Raw genomic sequence first — 17,300 nt, forward strand, 5'->3', positions numbered from 1 at the left:
TGATGATATGCAATTTTGTTTTGAACGTGTATTTATGGTCGGTAATTACGAATATTAGGATTATCTAATTCATTAATTTTTATGTAATCCAATATTTTCAAATTGATTTGCAGTAGACATACCATGTTTTAACACGTCATTCTTCAAGAACCAGTGACGTATATTTGGTGTTTTTAGGTGATTATCATTTAATATCAACATAAAGTTGTCTATTCAAAATGCTACATTTAAGATTGAATCAGCTAAGGAACGTTGAATTTTATTTATTTATCATTATTTTCGGAATAAATTCCAACCATTCCTTTCCTTCCATCTTCTTCTTAACCTTCAATTAATGACATATGTTAACAAAAAAGTTAATGTCATCATTAGATAACTACCAATTATTATCTAATTCTCGTCTGCCTCAACTAAGTTATTGCTTCCTGTTTTCAATTTTTATTAAATTATTTTTCTATTTAAAATTTTATTATTTTTAATTAAATTTATGTTTTTTTAATTTTTTTTCTTTAATTAGGTAAACATGGTGATTATATTTTTGTCATCTCACTATTCTTACCTCGGTTAAAACGAAATATGAAATGTTATGATTAATATAAAATAATAAAAAATAAATAAAAATCGGTTATATATTAATAGTAATATTATTTAAAATTTCATATTTCATAAAAATAATAAGACAAGAAAAAATTTTAAATAACAGTTGATTGAAAAGTATAAAATTTGAACATTAGTCATATATTAATGAGAGTCAAAGTATTGTTATAAATAACATGAAAAGAACTGCGATTTTTTGCTGTTTATAAAAAGTATAATAATTTATAATAAGTATGATTGAAGCCTGTTATTGAATCTGGCTTGTTTATTGTTGTAGTCAATAATATTGAAAAATGGGATTTTTCGTCAAATTTTGTGACTACCGAATGACTCAATAATAATAAAGAGAAGCGAGGAAAATGAAAAAATAATTGAAAAACGACGAATATTATATTATGTGTTGAAATTGAATCATTTATCATTCATCACTACCTGGCTGGAATGGTCCTACTGCTGTTGCCCTAATTCACCAATAATCAATGCATAAACCATTACATTTTATTAAATCTTACATAATTGACTTTAAAATAAACTTTGATATGAGATTTTTAGCTTATAGTATAAAGAATTGATTAAATTGTTCAAATTCATAGTGTTCCCGACAAGATTGTTAAAGAAAACTGTTAAAAAACATAAAATTTGCTGTTAAAAATGAACTCAAATATATATTATAAATGACAAAGAGAAAAATATGTGTATGATGATAATATATGTGTGCTACTGTATCACTCCAAAGGTCCCCTCCACTCACCACTTCTATGTGACCTTTTTCTGGCTAGCTTCTAGCCACTTTATCGCTACATTTACATTGTTTTATTATTATTATTTCAAGTCGTTGATTTGAAGTAGAGATAACAATGAGACACGAGTCATATAAGTTAGTCTATTGTCCACAAGAAAAAATTTAAGTAAGTTAAGTATTTTAATTTATCAGTTTACTTAGGCTGATTTTGTGTAACCTACAACTGTGTCCAACAATAATGGGTTGACCTGAATTTGACTCGCATAGTTTGTATTGATTTAATTTGTCAAAAAGTATCACAAGCATAACTAGTTGTGGATTTTTTTCCTAAGCAACTTATTCATTCACGTTTCTTTTTAATCTATCCAAAAGTAACTCACTTATTCACGTCCAATCTATTTAAAAGTAATTTTCTATTTGTGTTTCTTCCTTATTAGAGTTTAGTTCAAAATCATTTATATTTTCAATAAGTTTGTACTTAAAAATTATAAATTATAAATTGTGAATATTACTTATTTTAAGAAATTGACTTATAGATATTATTATTTTTACTAATTTAAATAAATAAAAATAAAGTTATTAAGATTTTTATACAAACCGCAAGCCAAACATTATGTGGAATGGGTATGAGAAATTAACTTGTATTTCTTATTCGGGCCAAATGCATGATGGATTAAAATGGAACAGATCGATCCATATTGTCATCTTTAGTTTTAAGAAGTGAATTTTAAGTTGGATAATGCTATTTTGACAATTAAATATTAATAATTTTCTCTTACAATCTGATGTGACATATTTTAAATGGTTTTGAAATTTAAAAAGAATGAAAAAATAGAAAATTGTTTAAGAGATGACACGTCAAGTTGTAAGATTAAATTATCAAAATTTAATGGTTAAAATATTATTTTCCTTTCAAATTTAACTCAATTTTAAAAAACAATTTTTAAAGTGAAGTTTATATTTGTTTTTTCTCAAGTGAATGAAAGATTTTCAGCATATTATTTTGTCAATCATTTCAAAAGTTTAATCATCACGCTACATTCAAAATACAATGCCCTTTAAAACCTGACAGTTTCATCCATGAAAATCGTTTCAAGAAATTGAAAAAAAAAATTAACTATTTTTTATGTCAGTTCTCACTCTTAATCAATCTTAAACAATATGTAACTACTAACCATATTACAATATTAAGTAGAGGTGTTATGATAATAGTAAAAGTGTATATAAATATATAAACATGGAGGAAATAATTAAAGCATTAATTATTGGTGGTGTGAAGGAAAATGTTGACACCAACGACCAACTAACTGCATATTAATCAATTCAATCAAAATCACTTCACGGAGGATCACAGGTTCAGCGAAGGACTTCACAACTTTTCTAATAATGCCATTCAAATCACCTTCTTCATTTTTAATCTTTTATTAATATTTTGTTTACTCAATTACTATAATACGTAATCACTAAATCAAACTAACGATATTAATCAACGTGACAAAATATTATTACAAGTTAGAAAATAGAAAATACCACACAATAATATACAGAGATACAATATTATTGAACCGATCTAAAGATATTTATTTAAAAGTAATGCAATAGTAAGAAATTAATCCTCAATGTGAACGCCATTAACTTCATTTAATAAAATTAACACACGATGGTCCAACGATAAATAAATAGAAATAGAGTAAACTTTGAAGACCAATAATATATTTTTAAATAATATACATACGTTGTTCTTTTAGTCTACACATTGAGCATTTTTAATTTTATGAAAGTTTAATATTTTTTCTGTTATTTTTTAAAAAAAATATAACATTTTTTACAAGTATTTGTGAGAGTAAATATATTAAAATTAACTAATTTTTTCATAAATTAAAATAGAAAATTCTGTATGCTTCGGTTGAAGAAAGTAAAGGGAGTAAACTATTAATTTTAAACAAATTAAAATCTTAATAATCAATATATATGTTATGACAAAAATAATATTTATATATATATATATATATATATATATATATATATATATATATCATATATAATTAAATATTATATGTAATAAATTATTATGTTTATTTCCTATTCAGTCTATTAACACATTGTTATTGTGCATATACTTTTTATTTATAAACTATATATATAATTGAATTATTTTATATAATTTTGTTCACTTAATAGTGTAATAAGTTGAGTCGGGTAGGACTCTTCAAACTTTAAACTCGGTTTGCAAAAACATTGATAACTCAAACTTGTTTATTTAACAAAGTGGGTTTGTCAAATTTAACTTGTGTTAGTTTGCTTACAATTTAAATAATTATACTCTACTTTTTCCTTAAATTAAGAAAATGTGTTGAGTATATTTTGAATCAAACGTCAACCATTATTTCAATTAAAATTGAAATGAACAAATTGAGGTGTAGTTGGGCTAGTTTAAATTGAAATGAGTGAACAAATTAAATTTTAGGAATATAGGAAAATGTTTAGGAGTGATGCTATGTTTTGACATATTCAAGATATAGTCACATTAGTACAAACAAGACATTTAAGTGTAACATCTCCGGTTCAACTAAAAGGGTACAACTACCATTAGGTAAAGCATATTGGAAAAAGAAAAATGGTGTAAATATTAGAGAGGAAGGAAACTACACTCACCAAAAGCCAATAGTGTAGAGAATTTACTATACTTGGATACTTTTTCAGGAGACGGTTTGGAAGAAACAACATAGACATCAAATGTTGAAGATTAGAAAAAATTAAATGTCCATTTAAGTCGCTTTCATTATAAAATACACCAAATTAGGAATGTCAACGGGGACTAAGTAGTGTAGGATCACACAAGTTCGAAAAAGAAAAAAAGAGGAGGTCAAATTGAATTTTTAAGCATGCTGACTCGTTATAGCTCGCATGACATAATCTGTAACTTGTGTGGGCCAACAAGTGGGCAGGGAGAATCCGCGCATAGCCCACGTAAATTTAAATTAGAAAAATGATTATATGTTTTTATATTAAACTAAAAGACAAATATTCCATGATACAACACGGGTAATTTAATAGCCAAAATTGGAGAATCGAAGATTCAAAAAGTGTAATTGCTTTTTGAACCAATTATTTATTAGTTAATAAATGAGACTTGAGTCCAATCATATAAGCATTGACATCATTCTTAACAAAAAACCTTAAACAATGTGTTTATGGGTCTTCATCTTTATATATTGTTCTACTCTCTCATTTATAGTCAATGTGGGACTTAGACTTACACTTATATTCCTAACAATCTTCCCCTCAAGGGTGAGTCCCTTCCACCATTGGTATACAAGTACCACTTCTTCGTACGATGGGACATGCTTACCTAGAAGCTTTTGTCCTAGATATACAATACAAATGTTATGATATTTTATTTAAAAGTGAATTAAAAATGAAACCAATCTTCTAATTAAAAAAAAAAAAAAAACTAACATTAGGGGTTTCTCAATAAGTAATGTTGCTCCAAGACCTAACCAGAGGGTAACTACAGTACCAATCAAAAAGATGGTAGTTGCTACGGATAGCAAAATGGATTTTGGAATTTATTAACATTCTCCAAAAAGGGTATTGTTAATAATCCGATAGGTACAGAAACCATTAAAAGAACGTCCAATAACTTATTGGACACTCTACGAAGTATTTGAAATACGGGACAAAAAATATCATTCAGGTAGTATTTCCAAAGGAGTTGCAAAAGGATATGCGATTCCCCAAGAAAATTTTCGATACAAAAATCATACTGCACTCATCTAAGCGATTTTAACCACCAGTTTTGATACCACTTAAGGTGTTATAGAGAAAGAGATTCTCTAAACAATATATATATATATATATATATATATATATATATATATATATATATATAATCAAGCCATCTTTAATATATTTCAGTTTTTTAATAAGAAGATATATCCATTGTTTGTGTCAACATTTTAACAAAAAAACAATAGGTAAGTTATTTCTACATAAATCATAGGTCACAATCAATAATCAACATAGAGAGAAAAAATATTAACTAATATAACATCTCAATGTTTCCTTAATACATCTAATTTACATGCATTTATTATTTTGTTTAAAATACTTTCTCACACAACACAAGTAATATATCAAACAATGTAAGATGATTATACATTTTTTGTCATCAAATGTATTTTCTTTAACTATTTTACCTTAAATGAAAGAGAACCGGGGAGTTTGTATGATGTAGAGAGGAGGAATAAACACATTTCTCAATATATTGTTATCAAGTCAAGTTAATAAAAAAAACTTCTAAAATACATTAAAATTACATTAAAAAAATGCTTAGTTTAAAATATTTAAATTAAATTAAAAAATTGCTAACTTTTTTGTTGTTGTTGTAAAGTGCTGGAAGAGGAGGCAAAAGATAAACTAACGAAAGAGTTGAGGAGTAGATCTTTTAGTGTAAGCAATGGAAGAAGGAATTGATGGAAAAATAACGACAAATTACGACGCAAGAAATGCGAAAAATGCAAAAACGACAATAAAAAGGGTAAAATTTGTTACATGAAGGACAATGACAAGGAGAACTAACCTGTAGAATATATATATATATATATATATATATATATATATATATATATATATATATATATATATATATATATATATATATATATATATATATATATATATATAAGAATCCAGGGAAAATTTTGTTTTTACGGAAAAGATAGGTTGTGAATTTTTTTACATGATAAAACATTTAAGAGAAAAGACAAAACAATATAATTTTAAATTTTAATACACTACTTTTATTATTTTATGAAATAATAATACAGTCTAACATGAAAATATCTTTATAATTACGAACAATATTATATCCTACCTATAATATTTGATGTAATTATAATGATTCCATATTATAAAAATGTCACCATACTATATTTATGTTCGAATGTGGATAGTAAAATCTTTATATATTATTATATATATTAGTGGAACTTTTTAAATATATATTATTATATGGGTAAATAATCAATTAGGTTTCTATGTATGAAATTGTGATAAGTAAAGCTGACTTGTAATTTATTTCGTTTAAAATTCATAAGTCACTGTCGAGTGACATATTCGCAGTTTATTTTCGAAAGGAATTTCCAATTTGAAATTCTCTTATTCATTTCAGCAATTTTATCCAAATGCAGAACTCCTTGGGCAATGGACCACTCATATATTTTTTTCCTCCAAAGTATATTAATTTTATTTGTTGTAAATTTAGGTTTGTAGAAAAATATGAGACGTAAGTCCACATTTATGATGTCACAACCACTGAAATACACAGCACATACCAAACCAACCAAAACAAGAAGACACTATTCATTATGCACAAAAACCGAATTAAACCACTGCCTTATTGGTCAATCTTATCTCTTTAATTATTTTTATATAAAAAGTTTAATAATTAAAATTAAACTTTATTTTCAAAACATTTTTTTAAGACAAAATGAATAATTATTTCATACCATATTATTAATATGAGCCAATTATCTCAATAATTTCTTAAAAAGAATCTGAATCATCTTCAATGAACCTTCCTCCTAACCTCAGTTACAATATAGTTTTAATTCATCTAAAGACAAATAAACATTATTAAAGAATATCAAAACAAGACAATGGGCCATAGAAAGACACGCGAAAGCCGCCAAGGAATCTGCATAAATAACCGAAACCTCAGTCATTTTATTGGAATTTTGGTGTTAAGATTTAATTTTTAACTAAAAATATGTCTAAGTTTTTATTTTCTGATAACTTTTAAATATGTTCAATAATTTAATGTAAGAAGTTCGTTTTAATTCATATTTTAAATATGGGTCTGTTGAAGTTCAAAGAATTATGTAAACCATTTTCTTTATTATATTCGAAGAGTTGTGTTTATTAAATATACACAAAAATAATATTTTTATCAATAAATGTATGTGTCGAAAATGAATTTATTACCGTCTTATTCATATTGTGTTGAAGCCCATAGACATAGATGAGTGCACACAGCATAGTCAATGTTATTAAGCTTTGAAAGGTTGAATATGGAAGGAAGGTGTTGAGCCAAGAAGGGATGAATTAGAAAAGAAGCAGCAGCAACTTTTCTCGTTCTACACCTGTCAAATGCAAGCTCACTCTCTTTCTTAATTATTTTCTGTTACTTTCTTCTTCTCACCACTGCCCTTTCTTGGCGCTCCTTCGATCAAAAAAGGAAAAAAGAAAACATTCCCTGGCGCTCTTCAAAGGCCAGTATCACTTTAATTTTCTCAATTTTCTGCTTTTTCTTTAATTTTCTGTTTCATTTTTCTAAATGGGTGTTCCAGTTTTCCTTCTGATGCGAAAAAAATAGTTTTTTTTTTCTGGGTTTTTGTTCTTGATCCGATTTTATTCTTTCTCGGTGGTTTGGTAGATTCAGGGATTTTCGTTTCTTTTGGTCGTTGCCCATTATCCTTCTTGGCATGTTCTTTACCTGTGTTGCTTGTATGAATTAAAATTTCAATGCTTTTGTTATGTGAGCGGAAATTCTGAATTGCGGTCGATATCAATTGCAGTGTATTGTTTTTTTAATTAAGAGGTTTGTGGTTTTAGACGAACAGTTTTGTTGATTCAAATGATTAGGTTTCATACATGGTTCTGATGGGAATCAAGAACAAAGGTTGTTCTTGTGACGTAAGTAGAATGTCTCAGAATTACTGGAAAAAACTGAAGATTTTGTATGGATTTTGTGAAAAACATTGGATATTTCTCAGAATATGGGAGACCTTGCTTCCCTGTTCTGATTTGTGAGTGGCAGGTTTGTTCAATTATTCTGAAGACTTACTGAGCTTCAAAGTGGTCAAACTAATATGCCCTTATCTTGCAAGAGTTAATTTCTTTCGGTGAAAACATGCTGCTTTCACAACTCACTTTTCTTTAATCTAACATGTTACATTTGATCAAACAGGGATTTTGAGTGTTATCTGAATTGCTGGAGGCCTGAGAGTGCAAATTAGCTCCTCAACCGATGGATAAAGGTACTCTAATTCTTTTCCATAATTAACCAACTAACTCCAATGGGTATTAGTTGAAAGTGAATGTTCCTCATTATTTATCTCTTCTTTCAATATGCCCAAGCACTACATCTTACCATGACATGTCTATTCTGACTAAAATACTGATCCTTGTTATCACATACATTGCTACGGAACTTGTGCAAACAATTTTTACTGAACAATACTTGTGTTAGCTCTAGTGTGACTGGCAGGATTTGAATTTTGAACATCTTCTCAGCTTGATTTCCAGCCTTATCACATAGTTTATCATTGTTTTGATAATTGAACTATTAGATTTTTAGATTCTAAATGTCACAGTTAGAATTACATTATTATTATATTTGACATTTCACTAGCTATGAAAAAACTACCAAAAACATGGTAGAGTTTCATTATGTTATATATTTTGTTTCTTATGTCCTTTTATGAGAATGAACTTCCATCTAATAATTCAATGGAAAGGCAACGTGCATTTCTGTCATCGGACTGTAATATACATGCATGCAATGTACCAACAGAAATAGATGTTTGAGGTAGATCGTAGTCACTCGGTTTTCATCAATTTGGGTTTTAGTCCTAACAGTCTTCCTTTTAGCTTCTAGCTCCTATGAGTTCACTTATTTGGGTTTTTAGTTATTTCCATCAACATCTTGGTCCCTATATTTTAAACTCATGGATTTTAGACCCAGTAATTATCTATTCATTAAGGTGTCCATCCCTATTTTCAGTGACATTGATCCTTATTGTTTTAAGTTATTAAGGTCAATGTTTTGAATCCTAGATAGTGGCGTGCAGTGGTCAGCTCCATAAAGGCTATAATAATCACTGTTTTGAAGTTTTTTATAGTTTATACATAATGTATATTATATACGTATGAATTCTTAAAAGACGAAAAAAATGACTGAAAGTTAATGACATTCATAATTAACAATAAGAAGTCACAGATATCTTAAAAAAATATGCAAGTAAATACCATCAAAATGGAAAATGACAAGTTTCTTAGATAGGAAAATAATAATCATCATCTTCTAATCCAAGTCTTCATCATTATTATTACATCTATAAATTTCACATTTGCTGCACTAAATTGTTCTACTACAACAACAGCCCTGTAACAGGACTCCATACTGCTATAGCGCTATTTAGAACCCTAATTATGGTATCAGTCCCTGAGTTGCCTAAACCTTTGTGGTTTGAATATAATGACCATATCCCCATAAAGAATATATAAATATATACAAGGACTAAGAACTAAATGAATGAAAATTATAGGGATCAATATCTCGTTTAAACATAAATCAAATTATCAAGGAAAACATGGTTTTCCATAGGAACAAACTTTGCCATCTCCACTTTGCATGTTAATATGTTTGTAGATAGGGTGATTTGAAACTGAAGAAGAGTCAATACACTTGCTTTCAATGAAATGAGATTTCCTTTGTTGTTGCAGATGCTAAGGTGGAAGAGACTGTTGATTTGCGAACCAATGTGGAGTTAGTGAGATCAGTCTCTGATAAGCACCATGATCTTTTAAGGCCATCTGCTCGGAACTATTCTAGAGGTAAAAGTGTTAATGTTGTCTATTCGTTGGAATGCAAAAAGCATTTAATTCTTCTACTTGTTTCCAATTATGCTATTATAATTTTTCATGATTTTATGTTATAAAAACTAGTTATCAAATAGGATCTGCTAGAACACATGGATTAATACATGATGATAGCACCAGTGCCTTGTATCATTCTCCATTTATTTTTTAATTGGGATGGGATGCGGCTAGGGGTATATTTGCTGAGTAACATATCTTACTCTGGCACATCTATTGTTATAATTGTAACCAATTTGGAGGATTTTTTTTGGGTTTTTTTTCTACCTTTTCCCTTGCAAAATGAGCTCCTCTTTGCATAAACGATGAATCCAACTGTCCTTTTTTTTCTGCATCTTGTTTTCAGTGACTCTTGATTTTTATTTCCATTAGATCTATATAGAATTATTAATAATTTCCTTCGGAGCCTTACCCTTTGTCCTAGAGTTCAACCTCAAGGCCCAGTTTTGTCTCTTTACTAGAGTTTAGAGAACTATGTATAAATTTTGGCCAAGCGGCTAATGTTCTTTAAGAAAGAAGGTCAAGAACAGGGTTGGGGATGACAAGTCCAGTGTTAATGTTCTGTATTAACTTAATAAAGACAACAAACTGCACAAATCAAAGTTTCTTTGTCACAGTTGCTCTTGATCTCATACGCAATTTTTTCCACCTGAAATGTTAACAAATTTTACGGCCATGGCAGGACAAGCAACAGATGTAGGTGGCCGTGGAAAAGGAAAGTATGCCTTAATTAGAGACCCAGAGGACTTCCAAACTGGAATTTATGATAAGCCCCTTCCATTTTATGGATGTGGAGTCGGATGGTTCTCGTAAGTAATTTTAATCAACTGTGTTTCCCAATCTCCTCAACTTGTCTCATGGCTTTGTTTGTTAAATGGCAGATTTCTTTTTGGATTTCTGTGTCCTCCCATGTGGTTCTATGCTACATTTCTCTATTTTGGAAATCACTATAAGAAGGATCCTAGGGAACGAGCAGGGCTGGGAGCCTCTGCAATTGCTGTAATCTCTCTCCCTTTCTACTTTTTCTGTCCATTTATCTGTTTGTTCATGCATGTCTTAACAACAATGTTGTGCACTGGAATGAAGTCTTCTGTCACATAGCATTGGAGCAAGCTAAAACAAACAAGAAACCTATAGAAACACCAGCTTACTTGGATCAAACACTTTTCTTGAAATTGAATTATAGAAATGAACTAACCGAGTAACATGGTTTAAGTTCATTCCATAGTTTGAAGATGTCTTTTAATGTACTGGCATCTAGTAACAGCTCAATATTTCATTTCATTGAATATTTTTGCAATACATGCCACAACCAATAATTTTAACTTGTGATAGATACCGTCGTAATAGAAAAATGTAAACCAATCAAACTACAACTTGATCATGCATAATGAGCTAAAAATTGAGGATTGCTCTTCAATGTGATTGTAGTTGTTCTTGCCTTGTAAGTTCGTTTTCTGCATTGCTGATATGTATTATTTGTTCATTACTATGCTTGACTGTGTTGTCTAATTGAAGTGGCGATCAATTTGCAGGCATTGGTGTGCTCTGTAGTGTTGCTGATAATTTTTGGAGTAATTCTTGTGTTTAAATTGCGGTTCCTGTATTTATAATTCATGAGCAAAGGTGAGAAATAGAGAAGCAAAAGCATTTGGAAGCAATTCTGGCGTGATATTAGAAACAATTGGACATATGATGTATATAAGAACTTCAAATAGATGGAAAAAAAAAAAGCCTGCATATTGTTTGTGAAGTAATTCACAGCAAGAAATCTGTGGGCTATACCATAAGTTGAGAAAAGATGTTTTGTCATATCCCTTATTTCATTATTTTCCTAACTGATTTATACTCAAAAAGAAATATTTTGACGAGTGTTTGTGAATCTCCCAAAATCACTATTTTATTTTATTTTATTTGTTAACCCTTGGAGTGCTGAAATGCTGAGAAGTGCAAGGCTACCACCACACAGCTATAGAACTAACTTAAGATCACTGACCCACACTGCTAATAATTTTTTAGGGTTTACTGTCATGTTGAATAGTAAAAAATGGAAACTTTTTGGTCTAAAACTTCTTTTAACGAAATAAATATTTTCTTTGCTCAGCATCTCAAAAGAATTAAAAAAAAAATTTAATTACGCAAAAAAAAAAAAAAACATGGAAATACATCCTCCCGTTTAAAAATTGTATATAACTTCTCATGTATAAAATTTTGTATTCATTTTTATAGATATTAAATAGGTTTAAATAAGTGACTGTATATTAGGTAAATAAAACCCAGAATTTCCAGCTAAGAAGATCAAATGCAATTTTGACAATAAAGAGTTTTAGCTAGCCTCGAAACCACTAACAGGAAATCTGCATGCCATTTCATTCAGTGGGAAGGTGAAGTTGCCACTCGTAAAAACTAAACTACGACTTATTTTCACCTCAAACAGAATCTTAATAGAAAAGAACAATACTAAATACATTTACTACCTCTTAACGACAACTGTTGCTTTCTTATTTTCAAGAATGATATGCGTATTTGTTCTTATAATTATGAAAAACATGTATACATTATAAAAATTAAAAATCGCAAAAATATATGTAAGCTATAGCGTAAATCTAATTCGCAAGTCAAGCAAGATCTAGGTACTGGATATTCGCAATCTACAAGTATAAACACACCTGATTTAAATGAAACTCGCTCCCTTCAATTAAAGAGTACATAATGAAAAGTAAGACTTGACTATTAAACCCGTCTTAGAAGAGTTCTTACAGGAGAATATATAAGACTACGTTCTCCAGATCCCACAATTAATTGCTTGTAATTCAAAAAACCAAAACAATCTCAGCCCTTCTTTTGGATTTTAGACAAAATAATAATTTAAAATTTGCATAAAGCAACAACAATGTATTCGTTCCCAAAATTTCTTTTCATGCTACCAAGCAGCAAAACAATTAGGAAAAATTGCAGGACTCCCCGTCATAAGAACCCTAACTGGGTTGGTCAGTCTTTAGGCACCAATCGCACGTACTTGTTCTCGACTGCATATCTGCAGCTGGCATTGATCTGTCCACACAATTTTTCCATAAGAAAACCAATATTTATTGTTTTCAAAGGATTAGTTAAAAAAAAAAATACAATCAATTATATGGGCTTACCTTCTGCTCAAGCGCCTTGCTCAATTCAGCTTCATCCATTGCAATGCCAGATTTCTGCAGTGCTTTGAGGACAACTTTTCTAAGTTTCTTCATCTTCAAAATTCCATCAGGATGCTGTAACAAACATAAAAATAACCAACCACATATAAGTGCACTAATGAAATCAGACGTATAGACCAATATCCAAAAATACAAATTTTGAGCAAGATCGCTGTAGATGGCAAATGCCACAGCGCGTCTAAATAAATCCGTCCTAAATCAAGCACGAAAACAAGAAAGGATGCCAGTCTGAGATTCAAAACACGTACAGATTTGAAGGCTGATCTGAGAAGTTTCCTCCATTTTATTTTATTTTCAACAGTACTTGTACTGTGAGGTTCTAGCATCCCTTCTTTCTTCAAATTCCCCTCTCCTGTTGTTTTTTCACCCTGAATTACTTCTCCATTTCCCATGTCAACCGAAGTGCCATTCCTGCTTTTTTTAACAAGGTCAACAGATTTCCCATCCCCCAATGCTTCAAGTTTCCTCTTTTTCTTTGCTGAAGTTTCATTCCCTGGTTTTGAGTCATTTTGTGTAGAAGACTCCTTCAATTTTGGCACCTCTACATTACTCTCATCTCTCACCTTGTCATTAGGACCTGTCTCCACAACAGTCTTAGCATCATCGGTAACAGATTTATCTGCCTGGACTGGTTGCTGCTTTGAAGCATGGAATGCTCTCGCCTTTGCCCTGTGCTTCTTTCCGTCAGCATGGAGAAGAAGTGTTTGCTTACTTGTAGTTGTTGTATTGCAAAGACTGCAAAGTCACAAATTAGTAGAGCATATATATGAGACACAATTCATTACTATAACACTTTTTCAAAGAGTGTCTCAGAACCTCAGATAATTAGCCACTTTTGGCACTTGACTCTACTTTTATTAAGTTCACAATCTACATTGTTGAGAAGTGACAAACGAAGGAAGCATATGATGAATTCAGTGTTTACTTAGACCACAGCAAAGCTAGTCTATAGAGGACAGAACATAGTTACCAAATATTCAATTACCCTTATTTAAGCTAATAACATAAATATATAATCAATATAATTGATCCTAATATCATCAATTACTATGTCTATAGGATTCTAACATACACGTTTAACAGAAGGGATGGGGGAGTGAACACTGCGCAGGCAGTGCATCATAGTCACATGAAGTAGGAAACACCAACTAAAAAGACCAAAAAGATGTTCTGAGTTTTACTAGCATACATTTTCACAAGATTTACACCAACAAAGACTTGCCTTGCAGGCTAGAAGTCAATCAACACTAATATCATTAGCTAGCTGAATATATCCTATTAGATAGGATACCATCCTATATTAAACTTATACACAAAACCTCTCCCTCTTGCATAAGGATGGCAATGGGACTCCAGACACAATGGGTATCCACAAATATTACCCACAATAGATATGATATTTACTCACCAAATAGGTCTGTGTTCAGATATGATATGGATAATTACCCGCAGAATTGTCTGCAAGTATTTCAAAACTCAATCCTGCCCGTACCCACACAGTATATCTGCAATATCTTGTAAGTAGGATATGGAGGTATTACGCTTTTTAGATCATATATGAATTTTTCTTTTAATTGAGTTATGCATACTTCTGAGAAAAAAGGCATGTAATCCACATTCAACTCAGTTCCCTTTTACACACATTATTTACTCTACATAAAGATCACAAAAGATCACAAAAGATAAACTACAACCTCTATGATCCAGGAAACCCGTAAGACATGGTACAGAAACTCAAATGCATAGAGTAAGAACATAGAAGTCTAAATCTCAAAACTTCTTAAAACATACAATGCAGCATCTTGATTGGCATTGACTCTGCAATGTAAACACACTGGCTACTACCATGATACTGGGAACCCATTAGATTACATACCTACAGAACCAAGGAGGCTGCTCAGATAAACCCACATTAGTATCAACTTCAGGCCTCTGTTTGTTATCCTTGTTAGGCGTGGCAGTTGCAGCACTCAAAGTTTTGCCTTGGCCTTTTGGACCATACTTTTCCTGAAAATCAAAGTAAAAGTAGAAGGTGTAGAGAAAATAAGACATACATTTTCACAGAATTGATCAAAATCCATATGCTACCAAAAAATCCAAACAACATAAATACAAATTTGACTCCTCTAAAGTAAGAAAAGTGCATAAATGCACACTATCCTCTAAAACGTGTCCCCCCACTTCAGATTAAAATTCTGAATTCCAAGACAACAACAATAGAGAGAAATATTGAAAATCATCAGTGAGAGGAACTCCTCTAGCGAGATCAAATCAACCAAAAATCCCCAGCACTGAAGAGGTGAAGTTAAACGAGAAAAAAAAAAGTACGCACTGACTCGCATGCATCATTCACAGATCACAATCGAACAAAAACGAGACGGGGGACGATCCATTAATAAGGAAGTGAAAATAAATGAGAGACTCACCGCTTCTGTAATGCACTGTGTGTGATCCTGAACGGTGTCACGCCCAAATATTTCCCCACAGTCAATGCACGACAACTGCACAGAGAAAAAAAAAAGTAAGCTTTACCAATCGCAATATATTGTGAGAGGAATTGATGAAAAATGGGATTGAATGAGAACTTTGTAAGCGGAGCAAGTCCGAAAGTGACTAGACAACTTGGGTTTTTTGAGGTTGTCTCCACAATCTTCGCATTGAAACCAAACCATGTTTGTGACCTAACTTGAATGTTGCTTTGCGTTGGTACACCAAGTGAGGATGTTGGTTCTGTTTTGCAACTTTTGGGGTTTAAGAACAACAGGTTAGGGTTTTCCGTTGCGCTCCAGCATACCCATTTGTGTGACCTACCTCCAAATAATTTATGTTTATTATTTTATTCACTACCTTAAAGATTAGAAAATGAAAAAAATAAAAATGTGAACTTTGAAAAAATAAATCTTAACCATGCTTATCTCTTATTCATAGTGTTTTTTTTTCAATTAAGTCTTTAAAGAAAAATCAAAACAAATTCATGCCAACTTTATTTACCAAACTTGTCACAATCACATTGAATGATCAATCGGAATTTTTTTTTACGAAAATTAACATATTTAATTTTCTTTTATTTGAAAAAAAAATAAGAGTTTAAAAAGAATAAATACAAAAAATATAATAACATTTATACTTATATTTAGTTTTATTATTTTTTTAAATAAGGAATTAAATAAAAAGTAATTTAAATAGTAAAATAAAAACATTTTAATATAAATAAGTATTACTTGGATTTGTTTAATTTTGATATTGTTATCAGTAATTGATATTACAATTTAATAAAATAGATAATATATATATATATATATATATGATTATTCATCGAATATATTTAAAATTAATATTTTACTTCTAAATAAATGAAATAGAAAGTAGAAAAACCTTAAAAATTTAAATAGTGGTTTGAAATTAAAATTCGTATTCAAATGTTTCTTGGTTGTTTAATAATGAATTGGATTTAAAATGTACTAAATAAGAAAAAAATTAATATAAATAAATATTGTTAGTAATTAAAATAGTAATTATAAAATAACGTTTATTAGCTAAATTATTTAATGATAAAATTTTAATGAATATATTTATATGAATTGAAATAATTTACTGATATTAAAATCAACATATTGTTAGTAAATTTTATATAAAATATTGAAATGATAAAGAAGTCAATTTAATTAAGAAATTGTTGGGTTAGAAAAAAAAAGGTTTAAACTTCATTTTTGTTGTTTTAAAGTTTTGGGTACAGTTGGTAAAAGGCTTTAATCAGTCCACTTGTTTTCACTTTATTTAGAATATTCTTCCACATTTTCACTTAGTTTTATACTCTTTTTTTCATTTATCCAAAACCATTTCAACTCTCTGATCTTCTTTGAACCATCATAAGCTGAACTAGGACACTTGTGAGATTCCTTGTTTTTGAATTAGATGAGCGTTCCTTCCACATAAGTTGAACATCAAACATTCGTATTTTTTCTTCTTTTTTAGTTTGGTTGTGTCGGTTTAATTTTGGGATCTTCCTTATAACCTCGTTTTGTGTACCTTTATTTATGTTTTGAGTTCTTTAAATTGTTCCATGTCTAGATGTCTTTCCATTAAGAACTTTT

General features: G+C 29.8%; 2 protein-coding genes across 2 annotated transcripts; one reads left to right on the top strand and one right to left on the bottom strand.

Moving 5' to 3' along the window:
• The first annotated feature begins 7,337 nt into the window (after window positions 1-7,337).
• LOC114176535 lies at window positions 7,338-11,882 on the top strand. The gene is made up of 6 exons (XM_028061605.1): window positions 7,338-7,611; window positions 8,310-8,379; window positions 9,848-9,958; window positions 10,683-10,809; window positions 10,882-10,999; window positions 11,536-11,882. Exons 2-6 carry the CDS (start codon window positions 8,370-8,372, stop codon window positions 11,611-11,613), a joined length of 444 nt encoding a protein of 147 aa, XP_027917406.1. The 5' UTR covers window positions 7,338-7,611; window positions 8,310-8,369; the 3' UTR covers window positions 11,614-11,882.
• A 791-nt stretch (window positions 11,883-12,673) lies between these two features.
• LOC114176118 (UBP1-associated proteins 1C) lies at window positions 12,674-16,023 on the bottom strand. The gene is made up of 6 exons (XM_028061055.1): window positions 15,792-16,023; window positions 15,633-15,707; window positions 15,083-15,213; window positions 13,455-13,941; window positions 13,147-13,260; window positions 12,674-13,054 (listed from the first exon to the last, which is right to left on the bottom strand). Exons 1-6 carry the CDS (start codon window positions 15,876-15,878, stop codon window positions 12,992-12,994), a joined length of 957 nt encoding a protein of 318 aa, XP_027916856.1. The 5' UTR covers window positions 15,879-16,023; the 3' UTR covers window positions 12,674-12,991.
• Between the last annotated feature and the right edge of the window lie 1,277 nt (window positions 16,024-17,300).

This window comes from Vigna unguiculata, chromosome 3 (assembly GCF_004118075.2).
Source record: "Vigna unguiculata cultivar IT97K-499-35 chromosome 3, ASM411807v1, whole genome shotgun sequence".
Lineage (NCBI taxonomy): Eukaryota > Viridiplantae > Streptophyta > Magnoliopsida > Fabales > Fabaceae > Vigna > Vigna unguiculata.